At 34.2% G+C, this 16,691-nt stretch overlaps 2 protein-coding genes across 2 annotated transcripts; one reads left to right on the forward strand and one right to left on the reverse strand.

Annotated features, from left to right (window-relative positions):
- Positions 1 to 648: 648 nt before the first annotated feature.
- Positions 649 to 3,708, reverse strand: LOC137818679 (NADPH-dependent aldo-keto reductase, chloroplastic). The gene is made up of 7 exons (XM_068622238.1): positions 3,142 to 3,708; positions 2,838 to 2,888; positions 2,506 to 2,582; positions 2,315 to 2,402; positions 1,781 to 2,056; positions 1,305 to 1,547; positions 649 to 1,083 (listed from the first exon to the last, which is right to left on the reverse strand). Exons 1-7 carry the CDS (start codon positions 3,259 to 3,261, stop codon positions 997 to 999), a joined length of 942 nt encoding a protein of 313 aa, XP_068478339.1. The 5' UTR covers positions 3,262 to 3,708; the 3' UTR covers positions 649 to 996.
- A 4,827-nt stretch (positions 3,709 to 8,535) lies between these two features.
- LOC137819624 (NADPH-dependent aldo-keto reductase, chloroplastic) lies at positions 8,536 to 11,973 on the forward strand. Its single transcript, XM_068623527.2, has 7 exons — positions 8,536 to 8,732; positions 9,151 to 9,201; positions 10,313 to 10,389; positions 10,476 to 10,563; positions 10,684 to 10,938; positions 11,284 to 11,523; positions 11,749 to 11,973. The coding sequence occupies exons 1-7, from the start codon at positions 8,610 to 8,612 to the stop codon at positions 11,830 to 11,832; spliced, it is 918 nt and encodes a 305-aa protein (XP_068479628.1). The 5' UTR covers positions 8,536 to 8,609; the 3' UTR covers positions 11,833 to 11,973.
- Positions 11,974 to 16,691: the final 4,718 nt, after the last annotated feature.

Raw genomic sequence — 16,691 nt, forward strand, 5'->3', positions numbered from 1 at the left:
CAAAATAATTCATAATTAATGTTAATTAAAAATAAAAAGATAAGTATTACAAGTATGGAAAGAAATGGTCATATCAAATATCAATTAAAAACATAATTAATATAAATTTTTATTAAAGACACTGATAAAAAATAATTCATAATTAATTATCTTTTTACAAATATAGACAAAAAAGTTATATCAAATGTCAATTAAAAATATAATTCATATAAAGAAATAGTATCTTTTAACATTACTAAAAAAAATATTATTTAATATATAGTAAAATGATCTAAAAAGATATTATAACAACTTCAATCACAAAAACAACTTTTATCAACATTAATAAATAATTTTTAATCATCATAATAATTATCTTAAATCATAAAATAACGTTTATCAATAGTAATAAATAAATTTCAAATCATAATAATTATTTCAAAAATTCTTAACATTGAAAAATTTTAGACACTTACCTTTTTGGTAGAAGTTAAAAAACATTTCCATAAACATAAAATACCTTCATAAGACTTTCTATCCAAACACTACAAAGTTTGATAATTAATTAGGATCCTTATTAAAATATTAAAAAGTAAGAATTTTTTTCAACCAGTAAAATAAGGTCAAAACAGTGGATAAAACATAACATTAACCTCTCTAAAATAATAATTATAGAAAACATGGTTGGCTTCCATTCATCACCTAATTTAAGGTTTCACATCTCCATCTTACAATGGTTAATCAAGTACACCATACAATTATAAACACAACGCTTTAACATTGTGGATGTAAATTCACAGCACCCAATTTTCTTACATCGAATAGAAGATGCAATAATCATAAATGAAAAATAAGACTTGGTTCCTTATTCTGTGTTCTTAAACAGTAACATTTCTAAAAGGCTCAACACACTTGAATCACTACAACTGGTGGCTTTAAGATGTTAACAGGTAAAAAGGAAGAACCAATCTGCTTGAAGAACAGTGAAACTGTTAACATCTCAATGATGGACACTTCTCAGAGTTCACCATCCCAGAGCTCTTCGACGGTCTTATAGGCACCATAGGTCTCGTCAGTACAAAATGTGCCCTTAATTAGCCTATCCTGCATGACCAAATTCCTTTTGTTAATTCAAAAAATCAAGCTTTAAGGCCACTTCTGGGATTATAATGCTATGGCACACAAGCATCATACAAGGTAGTTAAAGATGGTAAGGAACTACATACCAGAAACACCTTAGGAGGTAGGGTTTAATTGAATCTTTTAAACTAGAAAAAAACTTTTGAAAAAGAAATCAAACACACCCTAACTAAGTAACTACTTGCCTGGTTAATTTCAGAGAATTTGGCCATTAGTTCTTCTGGAATAGACCAGTCAAAAACATCAAAGTTTCCCTTGATCCTGGACTCATTAGTACTCTTTGGCAGCACACTATGACCTGATTGCAATCCCCACCTAAGGGCCACTTGAGCTGGTGTCTTCCCCAATTTCTCTGCAATCTCTACTACAACAGGATTCTTAAGAATGTCACTTTTCAGATTCCCTGGTGAGCCTAGTGGAGAGTAGCCCTGGAAAGATATTCGTCATATATACAGTTAGAATGCAAATATGAGAAGAATAAAGAATGGTTGTTGAGAAACCATCAATTTAATTTCAGTATAAACCAAATCCATTTTCAACTAGCCCTGTAGACAATTTCACCAAAAGTGATCATTTTCTTTGCAAGTAAGAACTTATAGGATTACAGGCTTGTATTTATGTGAAAGTACCAACAAGTATGCATCACATATTCCATACTTACAGAAATATGTATTCCTTTTGATTCACAAAATGCATGCAACTTTGGCTGCTGCCATCCTGGGTGCAATTCCACTTGGTTAACAGCAGGAGGTACTCTTGATATATCCAACAAATCTTGAAGCTTCTTTGAAGAGAAATTGCTCACTCCTATGGCTCTAGCTTTGCCAGAGTCATAGAGTGCCTCCATTGCTCTCCATGTGCTGGGAATGTCTGGTTGAATCAGATTTTCTTTCTTGAATCCAACTGATCCACTTTTCATGCGGACTGGCCAGTGGATCTACAGCATAAATCAATTTAGTTTGTATGAAGGAAGAGACTCAAGATAATACTGAACGAACCCCAGATAACCAAAGTTAGTAGAATTACATGAATGAAACCATTGAACTTTATTCACTTGTGAAAGCCTTATTTGTAAAATAATGCTAACAATATACTCTTAGACCCTCTTTTTCAAAGAGACAATAATATCCTATTCATTGAAATCATGAGTCCCATTATATGAGTCACATTATCAGTAAACATAATGCATGCTTACCAGATAGAGATCAAGGTAGTCAAGTTGCAAATCCTGTAATGTTTTATCCAAAGCTTTTGGCACATCTTCTGGAGCATGATCAGTACACCTGAAAATATAGCCAACAGAGCAAAGGATCTCCATTCAGCAACCAAACACACAACCCTTTCCGACGTTCAAACATAGAACACAATTTTCAGAAGACAGCAAACCAGAGTTTGGAAGTTATCCATAAGTCCTCACGCTTCACCACACCATCATCGAAAACCTTCTTAAGCGCAGAACCAATCTGTAAAAACCAAGATTCAAAATAAAATGTCAATTAGTTTCCAAAATTGACTGAGTTCTCACTGCTTTTCTATTTTTATCAAAACAAAACTATAAAACATTAATAGCATAACCTGAAACATCCCACAATTAACAATTCTCCACAGTTCAGATGTTATTACAGAGCAAAGGCAATATGACAAAATTAATAATTGAAAAGATGACAAACAAAAATGGACCCGGAACAATAAAAGTTATCAGCTTGAATTATTATTACCTCTGCTTGATTGTTATAAGCTTGAGCACAATCAATGTGTCTGTATCCAACCTGAACAACAGAGACCCGACATCAAAATCAGTAATCACTCCTACATAGGAAAAATCGAAACAACAGAAATGTTTGCCAAAACAGATAAATCTAAAAAACCTACGCTAAGTATTAAAAAATTTAACCATTAAAATTTTATCATTTTATTCGTCGTCTGAAAAAATTATTAACAATGATTTAGACAGAAATTTTCTTTGGGAGATTGTATTATTGAAAAAGGGGGAAAAATTAATTGAAAGAAAGTTTGACTTACCTGAATGGCCGTGGTGATAGCTTTTGCCACAACTCCTGGTTCAGCTTGCCATGTGCCTAACCCAACAGAAGGGATCTTTGCCCCTGTCTTCAACTCAAAGAATTGGATTAACTTAGCCATTTTTTTTCTCAATAACGATAATAATAAGCACAATTAGGAAGAAAAATTTTCAAACACTGCTTTTTGGTGGTTTGACTTTGGTTTGAGTTATGCGTGAGTATTTATAGGCAAAGACATGAACATGAAGAAGTGGACGGTGTTGATGGTGCGGTTTGGTGGATGAGATTTGCTATGGTCATTTCTTTTATGTTTGGTGCAATCAGACAAGTAGAGTCGTTGATGAGAATCTACGGTTGGGATTTTATGTTGTATATTGGAAATGGAAAGAGGTAGGGCTGAATGTGAACCGTGGGATATTGATGAATGGTTTGAATTAAGTGAGTGTGGGAAAAGGTAACAATGGTTACTGTAGGGAATCTAGATCCGCGGAGTTTGGTGTTCTTATGAAGAGTTTGGAAAGCGAAAAGGTGATATATGCACACACGTCACATACGAACTGAAAAATTCAGTGTTAAACGTAATGCAGGCCGTTTATATGAAATTAAAATGCACAAAACGATCACCGTTTCGTATTTGTTATTTACGCTCTTAAGTGTATATTTCATAATCGAATTTTCATTGTTATTAATAATAATTATGAATAAAATATATTTTATAATTGAGCTTATAATAATAATTATTGAATAAAATAGTTTATTCAAATAGATTTTAGTTAAATGACTATTTATGAAGTAATAAATAGATTTATGAAGTAATAAATGGTCATCAATTCAATGATCATCATTGAAAATAATCTATGAATATCAACTCTCCAGAAAGTACGATATATCTTATTTAATACTCTCATACTCTTGCACACTTATATCATCATCATTGTATTTTTACTTAAGCATCGGAAAGTCTTTTTCAGGTAAACTTTCCCTTTTTGTTGGAGACCAGCTGGAAAATACATTTGTTGGAACATTCAGATTCTCACCAAGATGTCTTTTGAGTACATATCCGGTAAGAATATTTGACATCCATCCCATGACTACTATAACATTGAACATTCCATAAGATGAGTTCCTAACAGCCCAACCTGAATAGCCAACTTGATGTCCATCTATGAAGGAACAAGGAAAACTTGCAAAGAACAATAGAAAACGCCCTCGCCCAGTTACAAGACAAAATGGAAAAGGACATAGCGTCCTTGAAAGAATAACACAAGGCGAAGCTGCAGACACTATAGGATCAAATAGCCTGTAGGATGATGACCACACCCAGGACGATACCCTCCCATTCCTACAAATGCAGGTCATCATCGAGGGAGACCCGGTTAACAACCGCACTAAGGTCATCATGGCGAGAGAGTTGGGGATACGAATATCAACCCTTCAAAGTGGTGCCCAATACCCTGCTCAACGAAACAATGAAGGCTAACATTGAGGGATTCCACCCCTTCACCTCTGGGGTCATGAAGACCTAGCTACCGCAAAAGTGGAAATGGTCCAACCAAGAGAAATACAATGGAACCTCAAATCTCGAGGCCCATGTCAAGGCATACATGACACATGTCAACCTATCCTTGGAGAATATGGTCGTACACGGTAGGCTCTTCCCAAGTGCATTGATAGGAGTAGCCTTAGAATGGTACTACTCTTTGCCAGGAACATGGTTGAGTCTTTCAACACCCTCTACACCCGTTTTCTAGCCAGGTTCATCGATTATAACCCAATAGTGGCAATCTCAACATCTTTGCACAACGTTGTGCATAGAAAAGGGGAAGGCTTGAGGCAATACATGACCCGATTTTCCCGAGCCACGATGAATATGCTCGACTTGCACCCGGTGATGGCCATACACGCCCTCCTTGTTGGTTTATGTCGAGGAAAACTCTTGGACACCTTGTACTCTGAACCTTCAAAGGACATGAACCAACTAAGGGTAAGGGCAACAATATACATCAGCATCGAGGAAAATGCAGACACTTTGACGAAAGGCTATAAAGGCGCCACCCTCGACGACTTTCTCACCTTTATAAGAGGAAACGATAAGGAAAGTTCGAAAATTACACTCCCCTCAATACAAAAAGAGAAATAGTCTTTCAGACTCCTGTAACTTGGAGCTTGTCTGTTTACCATCATTGACCCCCAACAATCCTTCAAAAGACCTCACTAAGCATTGTAGCTATCACCGACACCAAGGGCATAACACGGAGGAGTGTTTTAAGGTGAAAGATCTCCTATAAGAGATAGTCAAATTAGGGGCATTGAACCAGTTCATACATCAGGCTTATAATGACCATGGCAAAAAATATTTTAGGGGTTGTGGTCGGGGACAAAGAGGCGAACAACGCAATGGACAAGGTAAAGACTCATATCGGGTGGGAACTCTCGAGAGAAGCAAATTCAGGACTACTCAACCCGAGGTAGGAAAATCCCACCACAAACAAGAAAACCCAGGAATGCCCGAGGTAAGCATAGGGCGTGGTAAAATCAATACCATAATCAAAGGCTTCGCGAGCGGTGTGCATACGAGCTCGGCCAGAAAGAGGCATCTTAGGAGCATTAACTTGGTCAGCCTCCTACTACCTTGTTCCCTTCCAAACATCATCTTCACCAACGAATATTTTTTCATTCAGGACCCCAAGCAAGACAATCCAGTGGTAATCACGACCACTATCGCAAACTAAAGAGTTAAAAGGATCCTGATCGCTTAAGGGATTTCAACCGATGTCTTGTTTTGGTCGGTATTCTAGAAATTGGACATTCCTTAGACACATGTGCAATCCTACCTTGGCCCATTGGTCGGGTTTGCTAGGGAAAGGGTTCATACAAAGGGGTACATTGACCTTCTTACCACTTTCGACACAAGGGAGACATATCAGTCTCTAACAGTCCGATACATCTTGGTTGACGTTGGCACGTTGTATAATGTCATCATTGGCTGAAGAACCCTAAACTAGTTAGAGGTTGTGGTATTAACACCCCATATGGCAATGAAATTCTCGGGTGAATAGGGTGAGATCATCAATGTCAAGGCCGAACCAAAGGTGACCTGAGAATGCTACACCCAAAACTTAAAAATATTTCCTTACATAGTTAAGGTCGGCTAAACCAGGATCAAGCCAAGACCTGGTTTACCTAGAGGAGGTAGAAAAATCAACAGACCAATACATGAGGAAAACATTAAAAATCTGCAATATAGAGATCTACAATGATACCAAGGAGCTTGTAGAACCAATCCCCCAGTCGTTGGAGCTCGGAAAGGTGGATCTTGATTCGAGGGCAGAGTTTGAGAAAAATTGCCTAACCTTTGACAAGCCCAGTATTAAATGTAGGATGTGTGTGGATTACTTCGACCTCAACAAAGCTTGTCCCAAAGACACATACTCACTGTCTTGCATAAACCGATTGATTGATAACATGACAAGGTATGAACTTCTCAATTTTTTGGATGCATACTCAGGGTACAACCAGATAATAATGTACCCGTCGAACAAGGAGAAACAACTATTTTGACAAACAAGACTAACTTACAACAAGGTTATATCCTCCTGTCTAAAAAAACGTAGGGGCCACTTATCACTAACTTATGGACCAAGTTTTTTCAGAAATTGATATGAAACATCATGGAAGTATATGTAGATGATATGTTCGTCAAGTCGACAATTTTGAAAGATGATCTGGGAAACTTAAAAAGAGTGTTGGAATAAATACTTCTTTAAACAGTTTTTATTTTAAAATACAATTTTTAAAAATATATAATAGAATAAAAAAATAGAAAGTTAAATAATTATTTATACGTGTTGTAATAAACTTACCACTTACCCTTTAATAAATAAGATGTCAAAATATTTTTAAAAATTCATGAGTAAAAAGGATTCACTGGACCTGAAGAAATTCGAAAAAAAAAATAGGTGTACGATCGATTTGATTCGGGTGAACACGTAATATTGGATAAATAAAAATGGATAATAATGGTTGGATATGGAAAGAAGATTATAATTTTTTGGGTATCACCCCATCTAAATATAATGTTATGATGTTTATAAACTTAAACATATTTTAAATTTTATTTTGGTATGATAATTTTTTGTTAAAAAATTAGTAGTAAATTATATAAAGTCATAGTCCATTATAAAAATAATTATTAAAATCACAGTTGTAATTTTTTTTACTTAAGATTTGGTATATTCATTTTATTCATTTCAAAATTAAAATAGAAAAAATTAACCCACTTCCTGAAGAATTCATATCCACCAAACGAACCCGAACTATACAAAATCCTAAATTGAGGTCAACTTTGAGATTTTTCTCATGTGAACATTTTTTTATGTCGAAAAACTTGGTTTCTGAATAGAAAATCCTCACAAAAAAATAAAGATGAAAAATCTTTGGAACAATTTTTAGAAATCTTCATTGATCGTAATCCCCATTCCAAATTCAAGTGTCATATAATTTTCTTAAAGTTATTTAATAAACTAAAACTATTTCAATAACTATTGAGATATAATTACAAACTATAGACCCACTTACAAAGAAATTATGAAAGTCTATTTTAGTAAAATAAGATTTGTTCAATCTCTCATCTACTATTTTTTTTCAAACCTTAATACTGCATTCATGATTTTTTACTAAATTATACAATTCAGTATATAAAATTAAATTCATAAATTAAATTATACAATTTGATGTTCTTACAAAGTCGGGTCCAACGCTCAAGTCAGTCCAGATATAATATGTAGGTGTGTTAGAGATCAAAAAATTACCTCGGGTATTGAATTTCTTATGATATTTATAGACTTGTGTTGGACTTCAGCTGTTATGGACCTTCTTTTGGACTCGGACGAAGGTCCATTTATGTCTTAATCATGGTTTATGATTAAACTGACTTAATTATGATTAATCGCGGTTTATCATCTGTTTCCACTTTTTTTGTCTTATCGATTATTCGGCCTTTGGATCTCCCGATATTACATTTGATATTTACATTTTAAATCTAAATCCAATGTTAGTTTGAAGCTTCCGATATTTATACTTTAAAGAGAAGGTGTTATTGATTGTTCAAAGGATACCTTTGAAATTATAAAGAGATGCAGAAGAACCAATGGAGGAGTTGTGAGTCTCGATATAAGAATAAGTAGTGGAGTTGCATGCAAAATTTGTCATTAAAAAGACCTATTCAACCACCCATTATATACCATTTACGAGTTGTGAGTTTCAATGTAGAAAGAACCAATGGAAATGCATGCAGAATTTGTCATTAAACACCTATTCAACCATCCATTATATGCCACATATATACCAGTGAAGTTTTCATAGTCTCTTCACGCATTTGCTTTGTATTTTTTTTATCTTTGCTTTGTGCGGTTACAATTCTCTCTCTGGTCACAGGCTCAACCTCGGTTCCGTTCTGCACCGTAGAGAATGGCCAACGAAGATCTTGGATTGTTCGAGTTGAACACAGGAGCAAAGATACCTTCCGTTGGTTTAGGCACCTGGCTCGCTGAACCTGGCGTTGTTGCTCACGCCTTGACCACTGCAACAAATGTTCCACACTTTATTCACTACTCTTTTCTATTCATTTCATGCTTTCTCTTTCATTAAACTGCAATCTTTTTGGAGTGAAGAGAGTCATAGTACTGTTACATGATGAGTTAACAATTATGTTGAGAGTACCTGAATTGGTATATCTTTAATCAAGGGTGTTCTTATACGGATTCTCTTGACTATTTATAGCAGAAAAAACAAAATACAAAGGACAGCTTTTACAAGAATTTAGAAAAGTTACATTTAGAGATAAAATTATAGTAGATTTTTTTTTGTCTTTTTATGAAAAATGAGAAGTATCCAAATTTGACCCATTTTTGTTTATTTGTATTGTGGTTATTTGCTTCACGGATTTGTCTAGTAGAGTTTATGGTTTTGGAGGAAAGATGGGTTATTATAGTGGATCATATCGATGCAGGTTGGGTACCGTCATATAGATTGTGCGCAAATTTATGGCAACGAGAAGGAGGTCAGACTCATATGCTTATTTTAGATAATCTCGTCTTACTTTGTTTTCTGTTTATCTTTGTAAACTTGTTATCGTGCAAGGGTGGTTTAGTCAAGGATTTAGTCAAAATATCAGCAGGGGATTATTTGAGCTGACGAACATAGTAGTAATCTCCTTGGACCACAATTTCTCTCTCACTAAATGACAACCAATATCTCTATATGTTTAGTTTTTCATGAAACACTAGATTGGAGACAATGTAAGAGAGGTGTCTGATTATCACAATAAAATTTCATTGTCTGAGTTTCATAGAACTTTACTTCTTGAAGGAGTTGTTTGATCCACACCAACTCACACGTGGCTAAGGCCATAGTTCCATACGCTGCTTTTGCACTAGATAGAGCAACACTATTTTGTTTTTTTGTTCTTCCAAGAGATAACATTTTCTCAAATGCATATACAATACCCTGTAGTGGAATGATCCCAACATCTATCTATAATAGACCATGCCCAATTAGCATCACAAATCACAATAACTAGAAATTTCAGTATTTCCTTTATCTTCTTCATACAACAACCCCCCTCCCTTAGGATCTTAATTCCAATTATCAACTTTGGAGCCTACTTGACTAGAATAACAATTCCCAATGATATGTTAAACTTTGTTTCATCCCAAATTTCTGCAATTTTTCAAACCACGCCCTTAAAGATTGTTTAAGCCCATGGAGGGCCATGGTAATCAAGACCATATATTTGAGTGTAGCCTTTTGCTTTAATCGAGCCTTGAATTGGTTAGTATCACCATTTAGGACAAAATTTAATAACATATAGCCATTTTCAACAAACCACCTTCTGTTAGGGGAAAAAGAACCAACTCCCATGTACTATTATGTACAAGAGTCTGCATTTCAATAATTTTGACTTGTCACCATCTAGGGAGATGCAATGTTTCATGAGAAATTTGGGAATAATAAGAAGACAAAGAAAAATAACAATGATAACTCAAAAAATTTCTGTCTGATTCTTGTTTTTCTTGACGTTTACCTTCTTTCTGGTTATCGTTTGCAAAATTCTGTGTGTGATTCTTGTAACTCAAAAAATTTCTACTAACTCTTTTGTAAATTTTATGTAGATTGGTGATGCCTTGAATAAGTTGTTTGCTGATGGTGTAGTTAAGCGTGAAGATATGTTTATCACCTCTAAGCTATGGTTTGTCTTTTTTACATTTACACATATTCGTAAAACTATTTTGTAATTACATTCTTTGTATCTAACTTAATTTGTCCATGTTTTAGGTGTAATGATCACTTGCCGGAAGACGTCCCAAAGGCTTTTGAACGAACTTTACGTGATTTGAAACTGGACTATTTGGATCTCTACCTTGTGTGTAGATCATAAACTCAACTTTTTCTGCATCAATCTAAGTTTGAAATATCATGCAGTGTTGTTGACTTCATATACTTAACGTCAAAAGCTTTATTTTCCATGTCTATATTCTTATAGATTCATTGGCCAGTGAGTTCAAATAACGGGCAACTTACCAAACCTGACATAGCTAGCACTTGGAGAGCAATGGAGGCACTCTACAATTCTGGCAAGGCTCGAGCTATAGGGGTCAGCAATTTCTCTGTAAAGAAGCTTCAGGATCTGTTGGATGTAGCACATGTCATTCCAGCTGTTAACCAAGTGGAATTGCATCCTTCATTTCAGCAACCCAAATTGCATGCTTTCTGTAAATCCAAGGGAGTGCACTTATCAGTGAGTATGCAAAATTGCATGTTATAGCTATACATGCTACATAAATACACATGCCTCATTATATTTATCTTAAAAGAGTAACTCAGTGTGGTAGAAATTTTTGTATCTATTTGAGATTTGTTGGAAACCTACATCGACTACTAGACATGCATTCATAGTATATAAATAGTTACAAACCTTATCTTATAAGTCGATTTTATAAAGTTGAGTTAGCTTAAAGTCTATTTTTTAATATAGTATCAGAGTCATTTTAGAACCTATGACAAACTGGTTATATAAGGTACTTCTCATAGATTTTAACCTAGGTTTATTGTAAAAGAGTAACTTACTAATGCTCTTGTTCAGGGTTATTCACCTCTGGGTAAAGGATTCAGTGGAAGTAATACCCTTAAAAATCCAGTTGTGCACACGACTGCTGAGAAGTTAGGGAAGAGTCCAGCACAAATAGCTCTAAGATGGGGACTACAAATGGGTCACAGTGTACTTCCTAAGAGTACAAATGATGCTAGGCTCAAGGAAAACTTCGATCTGTTTGACTGGTCTATTCCTGCAGATTTGCTTGCCAACTTCTCTGACATTGAGCAGGTTAGTTCTTTCATGCTATCTTCTGATTGAGAACAAATGTTTTCTTCTTCAAAACAAGTTCATCTAATACTCAAATCCTGTGTCATGTATCGTTTTGCTTGCTATAGAAGTAAGATATTAAAATCAGTTTGTGATAATTGCTAAGGCCAATGCAAGAATGTTAGGAAAATTCAGTGAGAACATACATTTATGGTGTCATTTAAATTTTCTGATTTACTGATGCAGGAGAGAATAGGTAAAGGAAAATATTTTGTTAGCAAGACATCTCCTGGATACAAGACAACTGAAGAACTCTGGGATGGTGAGTAAGAACAGTTTTCGTAATAGCCCTTTTCTTTTCTCAATTAATGCAAAATAAGCATATCTTTATAATTGTTGTAATAATCTACAAAGAAAATGTTATATCTACATTTTTTGATCTACCTACTTCATTGGAGACACTTAATAAAATAGTGTTAGTTTTACTTTAAGGTAATGATTGCTTGAATATCATTTTTCTATACTTTCATTTGACAACTTTATATTATCATTTTATTTTAAAGTTTTATTTTATTAATTAAACATAATATTTTATTATTAAATGGAGTTGTAAAGCGGAAGTGAGAGAAAATAAGAGTATCAAACGAATTCTTTATTTTATAGTTATTTCATTCCAAATTATTTTATATTGTAAAATAAAAAAAAATGATATAACTGGTGTTTGATGGGTGTTTAATAAAGAATGACAATTGCTTCCTGTACCTAATCAATTTTGATTCGCACTCCTACAAAATTTTTAAACGGAAGGTCATTTTCATATTTCATTTTAGTTTCTGGATGGTCATATCTGGAAGTGAGTTATGAGTTCCAGATTTTCATATCCAAAATGGTGTGTTGTAAATGGTGTTGAGGATTGAGATCCGGAACTCATTTATGTTTGCTTACGAATCTTGACATCCAGAAAGTCATTTATGCTGTCCAAATAAGCTTTCGGATGGTGAAATTCGGAAGTGACATATTTGTTTTGAATTTGTATATTTAGAACTTTATAATTTGACTTACGGATATAAATATCCGGAGGACAAAAATTTAAAATCATTAAAGATAAAATGGACATTTGATGTGAGTGAATATCAACCATAAAGAATAGGGTGTTTATGTATTTCTATGTAATTTATTTATAGTTGGGTTGTTAAGTTGTATCTTGAAAATTTTGGAGTTTACATGGATAGTTTTTCTTTTTGGAATCCAGTCATTTGATTTTTTGACCTTAGGGTGTGTTCAACAAAACTATCATACAAGCCAGTTTAATACAAAAGTTAACCAAGGGCGTTTTGAAGGAACTTCTTCTTGAGCATTCCAGAAAAGGAAAAAGAAAAACTAACATTAACTTTTCGCAAGTTAAAATTAACTTAGATGAGTTAATTTGTAAAAATTCATAACTTTTTAAAATTTTATTTCTAATTTGGGTACATGTTAATTTTAACTTAAAGAATAAATTAATTTGATGTTTTTCTTTTCCAAAATGATTTATGGAGAAATTATACTAAATAAAACTTAAAACCAGAGGGGCGAGCTCATTCTGACATTAGTCTTAGAGTACATGTGAGACAGGAAAAATAAAGAAAATATTTTGTCTGTGCTTGCTTATGCCTCCTCACATTCTTCCTCAAAAAAATAGCTTTCAGTGATAGGTCCTAGGATGACAATGTAGACCGACTTTTTATGCATTTGCCTAACCCATATTTGACCTGTAAAATACGGGTTGGGTTGGTCTGTAAAAATTTGAGTTAATGTTATTGGTCTGTCCACACAAGAGCTTGTGCGTATAAGAAATATATATATTTTTTTAAAATTGATAAAAAATAAAATTTAAAATATGGAAATCTTGAATAAATTAATTTTTTATTTATTAAATTAATTTTTTATTTATTAAATTAATTTTTTATTTATTAAATTAATTTTTTTCTTATTTAGATGAATTAGGTAAATAATCTCATTATTATTCTCACGACAAATGCATAATAAAATGTGGGTAAAAACTCAAAGAAAATAATGTTTTCTTTGAGTTCTTCCCTGATGATTGCTATGTGAAAAATCACGTAACCAAACAAACTCTTCTTCACATAACTGTTAAAAGATTAAATTTATGTTTTTCCTAAGTCCATCATATCTACTTCTATTAGTGCAAACAATGTTGTGATTAATTCTGGAAACTATGTTTTACAGGTGTGGCATGCTAGGCTACGCCAATGTAATTTCAATATTGTTAAAAAAAAAGTCTTACAACAATGTAATATTCTATATACTGGTCGGTGTAGGTTGAACATACCTGTGCCAACAACGTTTGAAAAGGTTGTTTGACATTTTTCCAAGAAGGAGGGGACATGAGAAAATTTCAAGAAAATGCCTAAGATTGAGACCCCTTATTGTATCCAGGACTTGCTTCTTCCATAGAAAATTCTCATCATCTAGTTTTAATGTGATCGGAATCATGAACTGATGTGGAGTAAAGGATGCCATGCGAGATGAGCTTGATAAAGGACAGGTGGAAGAAGATAGAGAAAAAAGGTAGTAGAAGTCATTGATGAGCAAAATTTTATCTCATGATAACAGAGAAAAATCATGAGTATTTTGATGTAATTGCAACATTTACAGAGAATGAAGAGAAAGAATGCTTCGAGATATGAAGAAACAGAGAAGAGAGATGAAGCACTGCGTGAAAGAAAAGAAGAAAAAAGTTGTTTCATTAATTTGAAAGTATTACAGAAAAAACCCTAAAAAGAGTTTATATACATGTGGTGTGAAAAGAAAGTAGGACACACTGTATACAACAGAAAACTAGAAAGGGGAAGCTCAACTAGCCTAGAAGCCCAAAAATAAAAAATAAAAAAACTTTCTTATATTTTAACAGCCCCCTCAAGGTAGGACTAGATGTTTTTCATTCCTAGCTTGGAAAAGAGGATATTGAATTGAGCAGTAGGAAGAGGCTTGGTGAAGAAGTCAACCGCCTGTAGGGATGAAGAGATTGGAAGCAATTTAAGTAGGTCTGCATTAAGTTTCTCCCTGACAACATGACTGTCGATCTTTGTGTGTTTGGTGCTCTCATGGAAGACTTGGTTATTTGCAATATGGATGGCAACTTGATTATCACAGTAGAGAAGGGTTGGTTGTAGGTGTTGAATGCGTAAATCTTGTAGCAAGTATGTTATCCATTGAATCTCCCTAGTGGTTACAACAAGAGCACGATATTCTGCCTCAGAGGAGCTCCTACATATGGTCTGTTGTTTCTTGGATTTCCAAGAGATTAGAGACTCCCCCAGAAAAACTAGTTATGGATTTGTGAGTTTCAGGGCATGTAGCCCAATCAGAATCACTATATGCTTTTAATTGAATAAGAGACTGTCTGTGTAAGAAGATACCTTTGCTAGGAGTTCTTTTGAGATAATGAAGGATGCGCATTGCTGCTTGGTGATGTTCACTTGTTGGGTGTGAGACAAATTGGATGAGATGATTAACAAAGAAGGAAATATCAGGTCGTGCGTTGGTAAGATAAATAAGGCGTCCAATCAATCGTCTATATGCAGTGGATTCTGTATCACCAAGTGGGGTGCCTTTTTTGGTTGAGAGCTTGACATTGTGCAACATTAGTGTAGGAGTAGGGGCACATCCCAACATACCAGTATCTTTGAGCAGATCTAAAACATATTTGCGTTGACTTAAGTGGATACCAGTGACATTGCGAGCAACTTTAATTCCCAGAAAATAAGTCAAATCACCAAGGTTTTTAATGTGAAATAAATTGTATAACAAACTAGTGATAGCAAATATCTCCATAGGATTATTCCCAGTGAGAATAATGTCATCCACATAGACCAAGAGTGTCATGATGTGTTTGCCATCATGTTTCAAAAATAAAGAGTGGTCAGCAGTGAAAATTTTATAATTGTGTGAAAGTAAGAAATTTGAGAGTTTGGCATACCATTTTCTACCTGCTTGTTTGAGACCATAAAGGGACTTCTTTAGGCGACAAACAAGATTGGGAGAAGAAGTGTGAAAGCCCTGAGGCAATTGCATGTAAACTTCTTCATCTAAGTCCCCATGTAGGAAAGCATTGTTCACATCAAGCTGCTTGAGTGTCCAATTTTGGGTTGCGGTTAGAGCGAGAAGTAGGCGTAGGGTAGTCAACTTTGCTATAGGAGCAAAGGTGTCTAAAAAATCCAATCCTTCAATTTGGTTGTATCCTTTTGCTATCAATCGAGCTTTATAACGCTCAATGGAACCATTTGTGTGATGCTTGATCTTATAAACCCATCTACACCCAATTGCTGATTTACCAGTTGGAAGAGTAGTCAGAGACCATGTCCCATTATCTTGAAGCGCTTTTAGTTGCTTCTTCATAGCACAAATCCAAGGTGGATATTGGAAAACTTCCTCATAGTTGCGAGGTTTCTCAGCCGAAGAAATTAACAGTATTGTATTTTTGAAAAACTTTGATAAAGAATTATAATTTAAAAAGGGCACATCAAGTTTGGTACTTACAGCACTGTTGTTGAAGTTTGACACATCAAAATCTTGAAGATAAATGGGGAATGTGGGTAGATCTTCTAGGAAGTGCTGCTGCAGTCTCATTTTGCTCTCTTTGCTCACTTTGCTCAACATTAGTGTCAATCTAAAAAACATCATCAGTAGTATTATCAACAATATTTTCAGTTTGTATATGAATATCTTCATGAGTCTGGGCATAATGTTGAGGAATGGGTAAAGAAAGACTATTCAAGTCATTATTTTGAATATGATTTGAATGGTAAGGAAAAGAGTTTTCATAAAAAATAACATTTCTTGACAAATTTATCTTATGGGTTTTAAGGTTTAGAAACAAAAAAAAACTTTTGTGTTTGGTTTGAAACCAAGGAAAACGCTTGGAGCAGCACGATTGTCCAATTTTTTTTTTGTGAGCAAGAATAGTTGAAGAATAACATAGACATCCAAACACACGAAGGGAAGAAATATCACAAAGCTTTTTATGCAATCTCTCATAAGGCGTAGCATTATTAAGCAACGAAGTAGGCATATAATTAATAAGGAAGGTAGCATGTTGTACAACAAAACACCAAAAAACAACAGGAAGATTAGATTGAAAAAGTAAGGCACGTGTGACGTTTAAGAAGTGTTGATGTTTTCTTTCA

Source organism: Phaseolus vulgaris, chromosome 10 (assembly GCF_051622355.1).
Source record: "Phaseolus vulgaris cultivar YP4 chromosome 10, ASM5162235v1, whole genome shotgun sequence".
Classification (NCBI taxonomy): domain Eukaryota; kingdom Viridiplantae; phylum Streptophyta; class Magnoliopsida; order Fabales; family Fabaceae; genus Phaseolus; species Phaseolus vulgaris.